The following is a 17,876-nucleotide window of genomic DNA, read 5'->3' as shown; positions in this document are numbered from 1 at the left end:
TTCTTTCTTATTAGCATCTATAGTAGTTTGTCTTAACACAAAACCATTCCCCACTGAACTGCAGTTAAAGCTCAAATGGACCAGATCTCTAGGTCAGGGGTATGAACCAAGCAGTGAGAGCAAGTCAACAGAGTCAGTGAAGAATAACATCTACTGAGCTGACTAAATGGAAGTATCTATTTCAGGACTAGGATGTAGATGCTGTAAAAAAAAAAAAGAGTCCCTTTTCCAGGAGAACTTGAATTTTTTAACTTTTGTGGAGGATATGGTTTGTTCTCTATGAAGCCTTGAGACATACTGTTACTTAGCCATGTGCTAATGTTCAGTGTTTCCAGTATAAGACTCTGCTCTGACTCATCTTCTGATAGAATAGCATTGATTTTTTTACTTGAAATGCCATTATATTTTTCCTACACAGAGCTCTGGAAAGAACACAGATAAATGAAGAGGTTTTCTTAATACGAAACTTGTGGACTATTTTAAGAAGAACCTTGGATGTAGTTCTGTGAAGATTTCCTCCCTATAAATAATGCATAGGTAGTCTGCTATGTCATGGAACTCATTCATCCATTTAGCTGAAGTAATTGCTGAAAAGGAACATATATCTATAGGTTAAAATGGCACATCCATCAGCTCAGATAAAAGCAGATTTAAGACTTACTAAGGGAAACTCAGTTGTGAGATAGACTTTATGAAAGTGGAAAAATATTGTCATGGCAGTGAAATGACTCTTATTGCAGTCAAACATACCTGTATAGAACCAAACTGTTTTAAATGCAGAAAATAGTACAGTATGTTGTGTTTTGAGTAGCCATGAAGACACGATTATGCTGACGCAAAGAGAGCAGGAATTTTCTCCATTTTGAAAGAAAAAAAAAAAGGATGTTATCACATCTTTTCTGCTGTTTTTTGAGTTTTCCTCCACTGCTTGTGAATGACCAATATCTGCAGATGGCAACTAGTAAACATTCATGTTGTTAAAATGGAGCAGTTGTAGCATTTACTTTTTGACTTGAAGCAGGAATGAAAGACAATGATACTGACAGCCTAACAGGAAAAATGTGAAGGTCATCAAAACATACATGTTTTGGCCAAGATTGAAATGAGCATTTATGAGTCTCTGAATACGACTAGCTGAATTTCCTCAGGGAGAATGAGGATAAGAATGTGGTAAATGTGTGCTATGACCAAGTCTTGGATATGAGCTGAGCTGTGGGAAACAATATATAAAATGTAAAAATTTTGCCTGAGAAATAATCATCATGTTGCTAAGTGCTGAGTTTGTTCCTATATTGTTCAAATACCAAAAGGGTGTCACTAGCAAATAACAAAAAGATTTCAATAAAGAAGATAACCTGTCTCAGATATTATAAGAAGATATCCAAGGTAAATCTATTCCACCCTGACTTCTGCCACAGGCAACCTTCAGGGAACACCACTGTAGTCTGGGTAGACCCAGATCACACAGCCTACTAAAATGTACCGATGTCTTGGGAGGCATCTCAGGCAGCCCAGGCTAATTGTTTTGCACTCTGTGTGGTTTGGTTTGCAGAAGGTGCTCTCTAGGAATGGCTGCAGGTGTTAGATGATGAATCTATGGAAACTGCTTTTGATTATCTTCAGTCCTTGTCTTTTTACGGAGAAGGGAAACTTCAGTCTGATTTAGAGCACATAGATTTCTCTTGCAGAAAGGCCATGGGCCTTAAGGTCTGACTTTCTAGACCATTGATCCTTTTTTGACAAGTATCTCCAGTTATCACAGCTGTCAGGAATGGGACTTTCCCTGAGGCAAAATAAGGACCTTGTGTGGTTGTCATTCAGGGACATGACAGATGTGCAAGGTGAGCAGCCATGAAGCTTAGAGACTTGGGGTCAGACTTTCTAGACTGCCAGTGCTGAATATAAACTGCAGACAAATATTAAGAAAACAGAAAGATTGCAGCTTCAGAGTGAATTGGATCTTAACATAATACTAGTACCTGGTTAATGTGAACTGTGCTAGAAGAAGCAACCATGATCATCACAGAAATAAGAAAAGTTAACGGCCTAGGAACAGAGATGCTCCATTTTATGCAGTGACAGATACTGGGATGTGGATAAGTCTGTATGTCCTTGGTTGGTACATGTGGCATCTCTATAATTCTGTCTCTATAATTCTCTTTCTGTGCACCCATCAAGAGTGGAAGACAGAGGGGTTTTGTCTTCTAAGGAAATGAGAGACAAGGAGTGAACTCAAGCCATAAGCCTTGACTGTCTGCACTGATTAATTGTTAACTTGTTGGCTATTTCTTGGACTGCTCCAACTTGCTCTTGGCAGAATGAAACAGTTCCAGAGAAGGTAGCTCTCAGCAGTACATAAATGAATCAGGCTGTGACACTTTGGCCCCAAGATCAAGCATGGTCCTTTTACCCCTTTTATTTATTAATATAACTGTAACCATGAAGACTATTTCTCAGAAAAATAGTGCTGAATAGAAGGTGCATATTTATAAGGAAAAGATACTGGATAAGGCCTTCTGTACTATATCAAGTACAGAAGAATGAAGGGCCAAACCATAAAAATGGAGACTTAGAAAGTTCATGCTGTATTTTTCTGCTGATGTTTAAAATTGAAGACTTCATTCACATGAGAGCATGCATTGTTACTTATTTGTATACACTTATTATGCTAGAAAGTGTACATTGTTGCTCACTTAATTGTGCCTCCATACGGACAGTAATGGACAGTCACTGTATTATATCAAAAATCTATTTTTCTCAAATAAACTTCAGTATATAATTGCAGTTGGTATAATACAAAATATAATTTTGTGATACAAAGAAAAATTGATAGTGCAAGTTAATGTTAATGACTTTTGGAACAGGGTAATTTCATATAAATATTTGAAACAGGAGCATGTGGATTTGATTAAATGAATTCTGGGTCTTTAGCCCACAAAGAGGATGAAATGGTGAGAACTCCTTGAGAAGAAACTTTTTGTTTTCATTTTTTCTACTCTTTTTAAAAGAGAAACAACATTATACAACACGATGTAAAATTATACCGTATACAGCATAGAGCCTTCTCTCAGACATCAACCAGATTTTCAGGCAGAAAAGGCTGCATGTCAGTGGTGAAAAATAATCTATGTGTGTGGGGTGTTGCAGTCATAACATTATTAGTGCATTGCCATTTTCCCACTGCAAAAAGGCACTGACTGACTTGTGGAAAAATAGCTGTGATTCCTAGTCACCACATTTTTCAGTAGGTACACTCAAATACAAGATACAAAATTGTTTGAAGAAAGTGAAAATAACATGATTTCAACACTCTGCCTGAAGCTTTCTGAGCAGCATCTCAGAATAATTGACAAGCATGGCTTTTCTCCCACATTAGGTCTGCAATTGCATTCCATGCACCCCATTACATCTGGCAAGGTATCTGTCATTTTCACTGAAGCTCTAAGTGGTCAGTATGTATAGGGGGAAAAAATTAGACAACAGAGGACTGATTCGAAGTCTGCTCGTTTATCATCTCTACAGATCTGACATGGCAAAGAAGAGCATAGCACTAAGACCAAAGCCTTTGCCTTCTTATACATTTTTTAAAGAAAAAAGCATTTTCATGTGACCTGAATAAAGATTGATATAACCAAGGAGATCAAGGAAATCATATTTCAGGAGAATAATGGTCTACACAGAAATACACAAAGGTCCCTCAAGGGTAGACAGCTCTGTTATCTATGAAAATATAATAAAATAAATTTTACTGATATAATTTCTGTTCTGCAATATTTAAAAAAATATTGGCTAAGGTTTCTCTTAGAGGAAAAGCTTTTGCATTACAAATGGCATTGCAATCAATCTCTACAGCAAATATCTGTGAGGGGCAGGAGAAACAATCTTCTCTGCTATAAATGAGTAGTGAGATGAGCTCATGCCAAAATGTCATTGGACTCTGGCAGGAGATGCAGCTTCCCAACTAATGGAAAAACTGTGAAAACCAAACAGGTTAAAAGGAAAATTATATACACTTGGGCCTTGGGTGAGTTTTCAGTGAAAATATTTTTTTGTTAGGTAAGGGCTGAGTTTGCTGAAGCTAGCCTTTAATTCCCAAAATATTTGGGATCACTTGATCACTGCTGCCAGAACAAAGTCTCATCATGCAGGATGTAGTCTGCTTTTAAAATCCAAGAAACATCATGTAGGTTGAAAGTAAAAAGCATCTTGAAAGAAACCCTTAGAAACCTGTAGCACTGGGGCCATAAAAAGCATGTAATTTGGGTTGGCAGGAAGAATATTAACCTCAGCCTCCTGTCTTTCGTCCCCACATTTTTCCCAGCTACAGCAGCTTCCTTCCATGCAATGGAAATTCACTGACTCAGATGGCAGTCTGGCCAGCACCCAACTGACTACTGGGAGTTAAACGCAAGATAGAAACTCCTAATGCAGAGAACGTGGCAAACTCTTGATTTTAAAATTTCAGCAACAGTGCACTGATGAATATTAAGGAAGAGCCATTAATTTTTGACTATTGGTTCAACAGTACCTGCTACTGAATTGGAAAGATCTTATTAACAGGGGGTTCAGAGTTGGTCGTGATCTGTGTATACACACACACATTAAAAATGGAAGGGAGGAAGCTGGTATCATTAGCTCTGTTTATCTTTGTGTCAGAATCCAGACAAAACTCTATCAAACTGAGATCTGGTAATCAGAGACTGTCCAACGTAATATTTCCCCCGAGTGGCTATTAAAGGAGGTTAAACAGAACATTTTGTGTATTCACCTCAAACATATTGCGCTTCAGTCTGACCTAGATAGATCAAAATGTGTTTGGAAGTTAATATGGAGAATCACAGATGAGACACTAGTGGAAGTTACCAGGTGTACTCTGCAGGCTATTGCTTACAGAATTACTACTTACAGAATTCAGCACTATCTATTTTCCTTAAATCTCTTACAGCTATTAATTTGAAGTTTAATAAATGGTACCTTTCTCCCTTCCACTTCTTTTTGAAAAGTTCGCAGCTTGTTTAACTAGATGAAGAATTCAAAGGCAGTCTGGTAAACTGTTGAACAAGGAAAAACAATTTCTGATGATCTGGACAATCTTTCTTAATAGTCTAGAAGAAAAACTGGTGGAGGTGTTTCCCCCCTCCCCCGTTTGTGGCATTCAACAACAGAGAAGGCACAACTCACACAGTACCTTTGCTGACACCTGCATGCTGTTCTCTTGCATGTTCATGATGGCTTCAGAAATCTTGACATCAATAGGATCCATGACTGATTCAATGTTGAATGGTCCCTCTAATCTCTCCGCTACCAGAAGCATAGCATCTGTTAAAACACAAAGCAGCCATTCCCTTAAAGAAGGGATACCTTTGGGTGCCTCAGGCAGACCAGTGTTGCCAGCTGTAGGTGTGGATACCGAGCACTCCTGAGCAGGAGCCTGTGGGGACATGTGGCAGTAAGACCGTGAAGCCTGCAGGGCAGCTTCCCAGCTGTCAAAAATATCTTCTTCTACTGCTGCCACCACAAAAAGAGGGAATAAAGACTGTAAAAGTTAGATTAATTTTAGCTGCCATAGCATTATCAAGCTTGGGGTAAAATTCTTTTACGCAGCCTCACACAACTTGAAGCAACCAGTGCTCTGGAGAGTGTACTTATGTAATCTCCTTCCCAAGAAAAAACAGGATGATAGAAATGAATCCCTGGAGTATGTTCTTAGAGTTTGTGTGAGATGATGAAAACTTTGATATGATATATCAGGGTGTTATAATTAAAGCAGCTGTTCTTTCTGACCTTAATGATCTCATTTTCTTGCAATATGAACAGTAAATGAATATTGGATTTCTGCCATAGCTTATAGGTATAAACCATGTTTGCCCTGCCACATTTTCAAAACGTGATTGTAAGCTGCATGGAGAAACGTATTCTTTGTATGTTTTGAATTAAGAAAAAAGTTTGTTTAATTTATATTAGAGCCCCTCTCCAAAATAATTTAAAAGTTTTCAGCATCCAATTAGCTTTAAGCAGACGCCACTTGGAACTTTATGATAACAAAAATCTTTCTTTGTGGAGAAAGCATGGAACACCCTGTAGACCCAATAGCAGTGTTTATTAGCTCCACACTTGGCTGAAAGTCACAGAACTTCGTTCCAGCATGCATGGGCATCTTTCCCCTCCCCACAGAAGCACATGTGCATGGAGGTATGGGAAGAGGTGGCTGGTGTCTCAGCCAAGCAGTTGAGACATGCACTCCTGTGCATAGCCTGATCTGAGGGCAACAATATGTTGTTCTGTGCTGTCAGTGCATGCCTAAAAATCCCACTGAAATTTGAGTTCCTTGGCATGTAGTACCTAAGCACTTCTGCAACTTTACATGTAATATTTCACAGTACTTCCAGGCTGAAAAGAGTATAATGCCAGTAATTTGGTGGGGGACATATAGCACTTGTTCCTAACTGTGAGAAGTGGTGAGATGATAGGAAATTGGTTTCAAACAGAGATATTATTTTGCCTGCACACTGTTTTAAAATTTTTCCCAGTGGGAAATGGTGAAAACAGGAACTATCTCTGATAGAGGAAACAGTTTTCATACACACAGAGACACATGCATATATGCATGCACACACATATACTTACAAATTCCTGCAATAAGCCATTTTTCCACATGCAAAGATAATATCTAAGTGTGGACTGCTATAAAGCATTTTCTTCCTCACACACTGAGTGACTTGTATAAAACATTTATGCTTTAGCACTTAGTGAGCAATGTGACCCTAGATGCCACAATCAGTACTAGCCATTGTTAGGGCATGGGTCTTGATGGCTGGATTTTGATCATTAAATTCAGGATTATAGTAAAGATTAGGGTAAATGCATAAAACAGTGAAAAGGTGGGGTTTGGGGCTTTTTCTTTTGGTTTGGTTTGTAGGAGTAATCTACAGCTTAAGGACAGGTGCCTCTTTGTACAAGTCTAGTGTGGGAACTAGTAGGCTGGACAAGTCCAGTGTTAAGCTCTAGTACATGTTTTGGATCAGGGACTGTGTTGAAACAGCGTTCATTAAATAGGTAGTTGGTGGAGACATCTCATGAGAGTGGGTAGTGGCTTGAGTCCACTTGTTGTTTCTTATGATGGCATGGGACACTAGTTCTGAATTAAATCTTGAAGTGCAATCTCAGATATGTGGCATAAAAGTGCATCATCTTTAATTGCACAAGAACCACAGCTTTGATTGTAGGAACAGTCTTTCCTCAAGCAAAGTGCCTTCAGCTTCAAAATTAACAGCTCTAGGAGATGCAAACTAAAAATCTCTTCCTGGCTTAGACAGTTTGTATATTTAGAAAGACATCCTTTAGTTCACCAGCTTGTATTTTCTGAACCTTAAACCTAGTCTTTATATATATATGTGTATATATATGTATATGTCTTTGTACTGGAACTGGGCAGAGGCTGAGGAATGTGGGCAATCCCTGGCTGCTAAAGGTGAGGTTTTTCTTATGTTGGGCTTCTTTCTTTGATATAGTATGGTATAGGTCTGATGGTGAGTTCAAGGACTTGAGTTTGAGTTAAGGTTAGAGTCCAGTATTATATTTTAATCATATGAGCTATAGCTTGATGCTATTGCTGTGTAGAAAGGAAAAGAAAGGAAATGAAGAAAAGAAGAGAAAATGAAGAAAAGAAGAGAAAAGAAGAGAAAAGAAGAGAGCAAGTAAATCCATATTCATTAACTGCTGTCTCCTTCTCTGATTTGGAATGAATCAGAACCACTCCAGGCAACTATTCTCAACCCAAATCTGTGGATAAGCTAGCCTGAAGCAGTGAGGCTGTGAACCAACAGTAGCACTTGCCATTAGAGCCTTGTGATCTTTTACTTAGTTTTATCTATAAGGATATGGCTAAGGGACCACTGGTTAAGGGACTATATCATTTGAAATATTGACAGCTTTACTGATGACAGGTACATCTTTATATCAGCAGTTTGTACTTTTATTTTGGGGTTAGTGGGACAGGACTAATGCTAAACTAGAGGCCTATAGAGGGGCATATGTGAAGAGGAAGAGTGTGAGAAATGGATTAAATGCTATGACGAGAGATGCTTGAAGCGCTGAAGTAAAACTGGTTCTTCCTGAAACATTATTTCTGAGGCTGACACAAGTTGTGCTTCCAGTTAAGGCTCATTTTAGGTATCAGCTCAGACTAGAAGTCTTAGGCAATTGCACAGTTCAGATGAATTCTTACACAAATAGAAAACTAATGTTGTTTGAGGACTCATTTTGTCATCAGTTTCAGCAGCTGTGTGGGGCCATGGCTGATTTAGCTGATTTAGCCCATGACTGGGCTGCTGGGTTACTCCTGTTTCCTTCTGGTAGGAGTACTACAAGCTCAGTTGAGCAAAACAAGATGACTAAGTGGCACTTCTACGAATGCCAAAATGATTTTCTTAGTTTCTGTCTGACTGAGCTCTTCCTTCTATCTTTTCTCTAACTATCACGTTGTTCATAACCTTAAGTCAAACATATCCAGATGATACCTGACAGTCCTAGACCAAGAGAAGTCTGGAAGAACTTAATATAGTCTTATTATTGCAACTGTGCAGGCCACTTGGGAACATAATCGCTACTGTATTTAATTAGCTTCAGTCTACTAATTTTTTGAGTTAGCCCTCAGATTTAAATTAAGACTGAATTTTTCATCCTTAATATTGATTTTTAGAAAGAAACACCCCACAGTGTTTAAGGTGAATTGCTCCCTTGGAAAATATTTCCTCAGTTCATTAGGTTGAATCCTCTTGTTTGCCAAATCTAACCCTCACTTCAGTGCTAAACCTTATTATTCACCTGTACTGTTCTATATGAACACATACAATATATATACACCAGCTTTTCTGTGCAATTGAGTGAAATGGAAGTTGTTAGGCTGAATACAGTGAAAATCATAAGAAATGTAATGATCTCAGTTTATGACAAAACAGTCAAAATGTTGTAATGGTCCTTACCAGAAAGTAGCTCTTCAAATCTATCATCATGTACCAACAAACACAATACTGTTGTCTCAAGTCCTTTTTTTTTTCTCCTTAAAATGTTGTGAATATTATTACATGAGAAGTTGAAAAGATTTCAAATGAAGTTAAGAAAATCTATATGCCTCAGCCTTGAAATCTTAATTTACAAGAACAGACTCTTGAACTGGAAGAAAGCTGAGCTTAGTTCCTTGTGACTCTGTGTGTATTTAAGAATTTCTCAATCAGCTCAAACAGAAGATATTAGGAGCTTAGATACTGTTTGTGACATAAAAATTTGAAAACTGGTTAATTGACTACCTGGCATTTTTTATCTTGTTAATATACTTCGACTGTATTGTTTTATTACACGTTTTTTATTTTACCTCTTTTGAATTTTTTAAAATCTATTTTACCGTGACATCTCTTCCCCCTTCATATATACCATAGCACTTGGCAAAAAGCTGGCATCTAGTTGCCAGCTAGGGTGAGTGGATCAGGAACTCAGTTTAGGTAAGTAATTCTTTCATTTTGGGTTTTTTAGGGACTTGGAAAGAATAAACATGACTAATTGCTCACTTGAGGACACAGACTTCCAAAACAGTCCTGAGAAAGTACAGAGCATAGGGCACACCAGATTCACCGTGAGTGCCACTGCTCTTGACCTCTCCTAGATGCATGTTGCTCAAAACAGGAGAGGGGACCTTCCTGATGCAGTAAAACACCCCTGTCTACTGGAGTCCTAGGTTGTAGTCTCAGAGACCCCAGAATGTCTCTGCTGGCTGAGCACAGCAGCTCTCTTAAACTGTTCTGCATTCCCTTGTCCACATCAAGAAATACCATAGGTATTTGGCTTTTAGAAGGACATTATTTGATTTTAAGCAGTATATAAGAAAGAGGTCCTGCAGAAGGGACACTGGTTTATGAGGAATCTGACAAGTGAAAAAAACCCCAAAACTAGACTTAAATACAAAGTTCTTGTAAGCATAATCATGGCCTCCTCTTTCTTGTTACCTTTCTGTCATCAAGAAAATGCAAGGAGGACCTGATAGAGAAGACTTAGGAGTCTGATAAGGAAAGATATTTTTTGGGTCTCTTTTAGTTTGGATGTGACATCAGGTTTCGCTTTCATGCACACTGTTGCTCTTCTACTTCAAAATTATCAGTGAGGTTCTAGCAGTGGCTTGGCTTTCCTCAGGGATGTCCAGAAAAAGATCTGTGGATGAAGTCTCTACAAATGTTGTTTTGTCAGAGAGACAAGGAATGGTAAAACACTAAATTGCATTTCCTTCACAAAATTTTAAGGTATATTTTGTTTGGGGGAAAAAAAAGGAGGAAGATCTTATCTTACATTTCTGATTAGGAGTTTTCTAATTTTTTTCTAGTCTCTCTATATGTGGTCTTACATTTTCTTAAGAAGAATTGTGAAGCGCTTGTTCACATACTTGCTGGTGAAAGAATGTTAGGATAAATTTTTATTTGGAAAGCTTAGAAGGATTTAATCCATGGATTGCAGATTAATCAGTTGTAAACTGCCTGAACAACTTGTTGCAATTGACTATGACCTTGAGAGTGGCAATGACTGTTTTGGAAAAGGTTATAACTATTGATATGACGGGCTGCAAGGCAAGGATCATTTGGTAGCTTCCCAACCTTCTGACCAAGGGCAAGGGAAGGCACGAGTTTGGATTGTGTTTACTGGGTCACATAGGCAAAACTCAGTTTTCCGTCATGGCACTAAATATAGAATATATAGTGGTCATAAAATCTTTGAAGCATTAGATGGTAAACTAATGAAACAAATTAAAAACTAAAAATTGAAAAGTGAAATATGGGTACATATTGACTTTTTACAAATACAGTAACAGTGGAAATACATCCCTGTAATACTCTGCCAAAACTTTTACTGCTATGTTCTGATTTACTAAGAAAATTCAAGAAGAGGGAAGTAAAACTCTACCTCACATTTAAAGGAAGTGAGAGTAGGGAAATCAGAGTAAGGCACGGCAGTGATGCCAAAATTGCTGTTTTTCTTAGGGTCCATTCTTCCTTTTTCAAATTATTATTCATATGAGAACAGTGTATGGTTCTTTTCTGATGAGGTTAAATTGACAGATTTCCTCAGTCACTATTATTAAACTCTACATATGCTTTGGCATAATAACATAAAATAACATAATTTTCTACATTCTATTTATTTTATTTTATTTTTTTTTTTAATGTGGGAGAAGGTACTTTTCTTAAAACTCATGTTTGCACTTGTGCAAATGAGAACTCAATATTCCTTTTGTGGATATTCAGTTATCAATATCCAGTTAAGCTTCTCCGTGAAGGTATGCAGGGAAATGACTAGTGCTTGCTTGAGAAAAGCACGAGAAACTTCTGTATGTGGGGTGAAACTTTTCTGGTGGTAAAAGGTATCAGCATAGGCAGCTGAACAAAACAGGAAGCAATGGGGAAAAGGTACCTGGGATTGTTTACATGGAAGAAAACAAGGGCAAAGAAAGAGATGGATTCAGGTGAGGTGAGATAAAAACTTGGGAAAACTAGGGGAAGAGAGCATATGTTCTGCTAGCAAACTTAAAGCTGATGGATGATCTGGTAAGTAGGAGACCAGCTGCAGGGAAGACCTGACACTTGGGTTAGGTCGGGGTACAGCGTCTGGATGGTCATGAGGTCCAGGCTATAGTTCAAGGGAGTTGGTTTAAGAGGTGAATGCATAAATAAATGGGTCTGCATGCATTTCCCTAATGAACTGCCACAGCTGCAGTCCGACAGGGATCCAATCACCCTCTCATCCCTTCTGAGCTTACTATTTCTGTAGTTCTTCATGGAGCATGGAGTTCTTCAAAGGAGTAGTGGAGAAGGTTGCACTCCTGAAGGTGCCTTCCTTTACACAATACAACCAAGATTTGGAAGACTCCATTTCAATTTTCTTTTACTTTGATTTCTACTTACCTGTTGGAAAAATGCGCTAACTACCTCTGCTATTCTGAAGTGCCCAATAGTTCTCCTTTCAGAGTTGTTTCTAATGAATATTTAGCCACACATCTGGACAGAAACACTGGTCTCTATCTTAGCATTTAAGACACATAGTTAAGAAGGTGGGAATCCAATTTTCTGGTTTATGTTTGTAGGGCTGATATCTGAAGGATGATGTAATGAGTACATCAAAAGTTCTTTCAGGAGGAACTGGAATCCAGAATTGTCCCTGCCAGGTTAATTACCAACTAATTAAAAAGTCAAACTTTAAAAATGCATGTAGATAATCAGATCTAGTATTTTATTATCTATTTCAGTTTTATGAATTTGCAGATTTAAGAATTAAAATGTAGGGTTTGATATTTCTGATCAGCTATGTAGCCATGTTCCTTCATGACAGTATCAGTTACTCTTCCCTCAAAAAAAAAAAAAGGAAAAAAATAATTGTCAACAGTATTAATAAACTAAAGTTTTCCATAAGCAGTTCTGTAATAATGGAGAATTTTTCATCACTCCTGCTAGGTTTATATCTAACTGTCTCTTATGTAGAGTAACTCAAGAAATTAGTTTAATATCATGTACAGTATATGTATGAAAAAGTTATTGACATACGGTTGTCATCTTTTTGCATCTAATAGAAACAAAATGAATTTTGTTGGGTGAACGGCAATTTTGTTAGAGTTTTTTGAGCATTTCACATGATATAAATTTTTCTTCCATGTATTGAAAAAATCACTATATAAAATTTACTTTTCTTCTTTGTGTTTCTATAACTTTGATCAATTCTACGTAATTTAGTACACTGTTATTAGATTATATCTTAATTTTATTCATGTGCACACACACACACACACACACAAATAGCAAGGACTAGGCACGGTGGTAATCCTTGTCTACTATTCTTATTTTTCCAGTCTCTGATAGTATCTGAATACAAGATGTTCTTCTGAACTGGACTTTTAGCAAATGTTGTAGCTAAATGTTGACGATTCTGTCTGAATGTTTGACCCAGTTTAAATGAGACAAGGGTCTTTTGCTGAGGATGGGTTAGGAGGAAAAGACCCAAACTTCTCTTTCTAAGCAACTATAAATCCAAAATTAAGAGGCTCCAATTGAAGGAAAACAAATTATGGAAAAGGGAAAATAACAGCCCTTTATTAAAAGGTATGTGTGTATTAACAGATACACGGAAAAAACAAGTAAAACAACCAAGCAATACTCCTATACTCACAAATAACCCCTTCAAAAACAAACCGATAAACTGGCAAAAGGAAGAGTAAACAGTTCAGGTTTTTGCACCCTTTGTTGCAATTCCAATCACAGTCAGCAGGGGGCGCCGTCGGATCACTGAAAATGCAAAACTTGTAATGTCCTGTATCAGCCACCGGGTGGCGCTGTTTGATCAACGAAGATGCAGAACTTGTAATGTCTGAAGCCCAGCACGTGGGTACGCTGGAGGAAAAAAAACCCCAGTCTAACTAAAAAGGAACCTTCTTTCCCTCCCCGCACACTGGGAAAGGGGAGAGGGGAAAAGGGACCAGACAATTTCACTTACTCTGGCTGGTCGAGAAAACTGCTTTGCCTAATCCCTTCCCTTTCTCTCTCTTGTAGGGGCTCTGTCCTCCAGGAAAAAACGATGCAAGGGAAAAAGAAACCAAAGGAAAAAAAGAAAGACCTCCAGGGAAGGAAACAAAAAAGTGCAAGTCCTTATCTGCCTTGTCTCCTAGGAGACTAATGTCTGGCCATCAGCCATGGGGCTAGGTCTTTTGTAATCTGAAGTGCTTATCTTGATAGCCGAGGTGGGGGTGGGGGGGAAGGGAGAAAATTCTTCACTTGGCTTATGAGAGCTAGCTAAAACCATGACAATGTTTGACATGCATCCATTAATAAAATGTAATACACTTGTAAAATCTTTGTCTTGTTGCTGTTTCCATATGCCAGGAGATGTCACACAAAATGTTAGTAAATAAAAGAACCCCCATTGATGCATGCCTGTGTGCTACCTGCTATAAATTAAATTTTTATCAACATAGACTAGAGTTCTTTTAAGATAGGTGGAGTTTGGAACACTAAAAAAAGTCTATCTTTCTGACTCTTGCTTGATGAGATAGGGTCAAATGGTTGAAGTCAACAAATCACAGCCTGAAATTTCCTGTTTAACGCGTCCTTTCCTCAGTAAAAATTTCCTGGGTGTAGAGCTTGCATTATCTTGGTATAGTCCAGACCTTAGAACCTTAAAGATATTTTCAGTCATTCTACTGCCCATGAAGAGTTACTACCCATGGTATAAATTCCCTAGAGATCTGTGCAGACAAGTTTTAAAATAGATTTATTACATTCTTCTCATGTTTTTTAAGAAAACTACTTCATTGTCTGCTGTACATCAATATCAGAATATTTGTCCAGTTCCATAGCGTATTTTTCTACTTCTTAATTTGACTCAACTGTCTTTCATAAGCTACTTCATATAATCTTAAACATTTATATTGTTTTCTTGGTTTTTACATCCCTCAGATATATGTAGACATTTATCATGTCTTTTAGTTTGTGTTCAGTCATACTTTCCATGCTATTTTTCTTAGCCTGTGTCTTCCTCAGGTCTTTTCCTGGTTTCTTTATTTCATTTAAAGGAGTTCTCTGGTATTGTGGTGTCTAGAACTAAAAGTTTTAGAGCTGGATCTCATTAGTGTTGTTTTGCAGAGGTACTTTTTGGCCCATATGTCTGACTCAGAAAACTACCTTGATTCCCTTGATGCATCTGATTTCCTTATCCTCTTCATCACAAGTGATTTATAATTCATATTTCCCACGTCAGTCTTGACATATTCTTCAAGTGTCTCCTCATATATAGAATTTACAGTGAATATATTTTCTAAACTGGTTTTTTCCTTCCCTACTTATGTTTTTAAATTTTGTGCAGTAGAACTTTTTCCAACCTTGACAGAATTCATGGTACATTTTTGAAAACATAATTAATGAGCTGTCCATTATGTCTTCTTGAAAAGTGACATGCATTTTACTTTTATAAGAAGTTTGTTACAAAAAACTTTTTGTTATTTCAAGAATAACTTCACCCTTTGGCAGCATCTAATCTATGTATAGCATAGAATCATATAATAGAATCTTATCATAGAATGTCTTGGGTTGGAAGGGACCTTAAAGATAATTTAGATCCAACTCCCCTGCCATGGGCAGTGACATCTTTCACTTGAATGCTCAAGCCCCATCCAATTTGGCCTTGAACCCTTCCAGTGATAGGGCATTCACCACTTCTTTGGGCATCTTGTTCCGGTGCTTCACCATTCTCACACTAAAGAATTTCTTCCTAATGTCTAATCTAAACCTATTCTTTACATTCTGAAGCCATGTCCCCTGGTCATGTCACTACATACCCTTGTAAAAAGTTTCTTTCACAGTCTTTCTATGAGTAAGTGTGGTGGTGTCTATGAATTTAATTTCTTCTGTAAAAACCCAGTTTAAACCCAACAGACTTACATTCTTATTTGCAGTTTACCACCTTACGGAAGGACATTTGTCCTCATTCTATTTTTTCTTTTCATTGAATAATTTTTTCTCTTTCAGTCTCTCTGTACTGACGGATGTAATGCATCTTCAGTGCTGCAATAAGATTATCACTGAATTTTTAACCATTCTTTGGTTTAAAAGGATCCAGTGGGTGCCCATCTAGATGACAATGTTGGAAAACTTGACAAATAAAGGCTGAATGAACTGGGTTTGTCCAGCCTACAACAGTTAGGGGAGATCTCATCAGTCTTCAGTGCCTAAAGGGCACCCTATTATCAAAAATTCAGCTACGTGAACCCATGACAGATACAGAGAAGATGGCTAAACTACCCATGGAGTGGCAGAAGAAGAAGAAGACAAAATGGGAACAGGTTTCTTTTTGTGTATAAGAAAAAAAAAATCACCACTTCAAAATTAAACCCTGGAATAGATCAGGCAAAGATTTGATGGAATCTCTCTTACTGAAAATATTCAGACTTGGCTCCATAGGGTCCTGAAAAACCCAATCTAGGGCTTCAGTTGCAGGAAGGCCTCTGCACGTCCCTTCCTAAGGCAGACTTTTCCTGTGATTCAGTGGTTGGGCTTCTACTAATTTCATCTATCTAAAGTCAAGCTTGCAGTCTGAGTTTGTTGTAGAAAGCTTAGACTGGGATAAGTTTTGTTCTAAAGATATTTTTAACAAACTCCACAGGACCCTCTACCTTAGACCTTACTGTTGCTACCTGTTCATAAACAATGTGGGACTGGGGGTAAAGAGTAACATGAAAAAGCACACTGGTTTTACTGTTGAGGACAGTAAAGATGAAGACTATCCCAGAAAATCTGAGAAGGACTTCATGCTACTCAAAGACTGAGCAATAAAATGGAATCAAGTCATGGGTATAGGAAAAAATAAAATAAGTCCTAACATCCTTTAGGCAATGAAGTGTTCTGAGACGACCATTGTCACTCAAACCAAGCATTTCAGTTCATATTACCACAGTATTGGTTTAATAATCATTAGAAAACCTCACACTGAATGTTTGGAATAACTAGAGAAGGAAAAGATCGCCAAAGAAAATATGTTTATATTAATGAATAAATCTACAGTGAAATAACATCTTGGATACTGCATTGCAGGAGAATTGGTAAATTTAAGCTTTAAAATATGATACAAGTCAAAATTTAACATTCTAAAATCTTGAATTAGAAGCCAAACTGTGGGTAACATGGGGTCATGTTAAGGTTCATTGCTTATTCCACTACAGGAAAGGAGGTGTAGAATATGAAACTAGAGGATCACATTTTATTAATTTGTTAATGTTACAACTAAGATACCTTGCTAATTCCAAGACCATATGGCAAATTTCTTAGTGTTGCCATCTTTTCAGAGAATATCTGGATGATCACCAGTTCCTTTGGTAAACTCAGCCTTTATTTCCTCTGAATCAAAGAAAATCTTTGCCCCTCTTTTATGAGGGAAGCCACAATTGCTATTAAGGTCTGAAATTCCCCTGGTATAAGTGCCAGGTTTTTGAATAGACATCCTATGAGTAACATCTTTCCTGATACTTTGTCAGTAAGATGGCTTTGTGTCTTTCCTTGCCATGAATAAACAATCAACCTATGACTATCTTTGCTGGCATGAATCCATCCCAATGGAACAGCTCTTAAGGAGGTGTCACACACAGTTGCACAGAAAAAATTGATTTTTGCCTTTCATTTTATTGATTAATATAGAAATGTACTGCAGATATCTCATTGCATTTAAAAGCCTGCCACTGTGCAGAGAATTTTGAGATGCCTAACAGCATTTTCTCCCAGTGAATCTCAATACAGGAAATAAAAATGGTGTATTTTTTCCCCCACAGATAAATGTTTGAATCCCAAGTGATTGCATACATCAAGGTTGTCACAAATCAATACAGTTGGTATGACTAATCTATTTATTGTTTTGACATTCCTCTTGAAAGGAAAGAGCAGTTTCTCTATGTTTGCCTAGCTGCACTAACTATATTATGGGGATAAAACAGAACTAATCAATAGGATAGGGCAACATTGTAAAAATCCTACACTTGAGCACCTTAATTCTTCTAAATTATCTGTGTCCTGATCTTTTAAATGATTGGGAGATCAAGAGTAAAAATGTTTGTCCAGTCTAGAGAAGATCAAAGTAGTATAAAAAGTTAACGTTCATCACACAAGGCCACTTGCCTGATATGCTGTAATCATCATAAATAATAATAACACAGAGACACTTTTTTGCAGAAAATTAAAGGTCTGTTCTCACTAAAACTTTCACAGTAGGAAAAATGTCTTTAATTGAGGGTGAAAAATTTAAAAAAATAGAACATTGTCCACAGCAAGATTACTGTCTGGCTGGGCTGCATATTCGTGAAGCTA

At 37.5% G+C, this 17,876-nt stretch overlaps 1 protein-coding gene across 2 annotated transcripts in view; it reads right to left on the bottom strand.

Moving 5' to 3' along the window:
- Positions 1 to 17,876, bottom strand: part of GPC6 (glypican 6) — a 756,668-nt gene that overhangs the window by 66,150 nt on the left and 672,642 nt on the right. For both annotated transcript variants that reach the window (XM_050334036.1, XM_050334037.1), the window contains exon 5: positions 5,189 to 5,319. In XM_050334036.1, coding sequence (XP_050189993.1) covers positions 5,189 to 5,319 — 131 coding nt within the window. The remainder of the gene's footprint in view (positions 1 to 5,188; positions 5,320 to 17,876) is intronic.

This window comes from Myiozetetes cayanensis, unplaced genomic scaffold (assembly GCF_022539395.1).
Source record: "Myiozetetes cayanensis isolate MyiCay16 unplaced genomic scaffold, myiCay2020 scf5-8, whole genome shotgun sequence".
Taxonomy (NCBI): Eukaryota; Metazoa; Chordata; class Aves; order Passeriformes; family Tyrannidae; genus Myiozetetes; species Myiozetetes cayanensis.
This window is presented reverse-complemented; position numbering and strand designations above follow the sequence as displayed.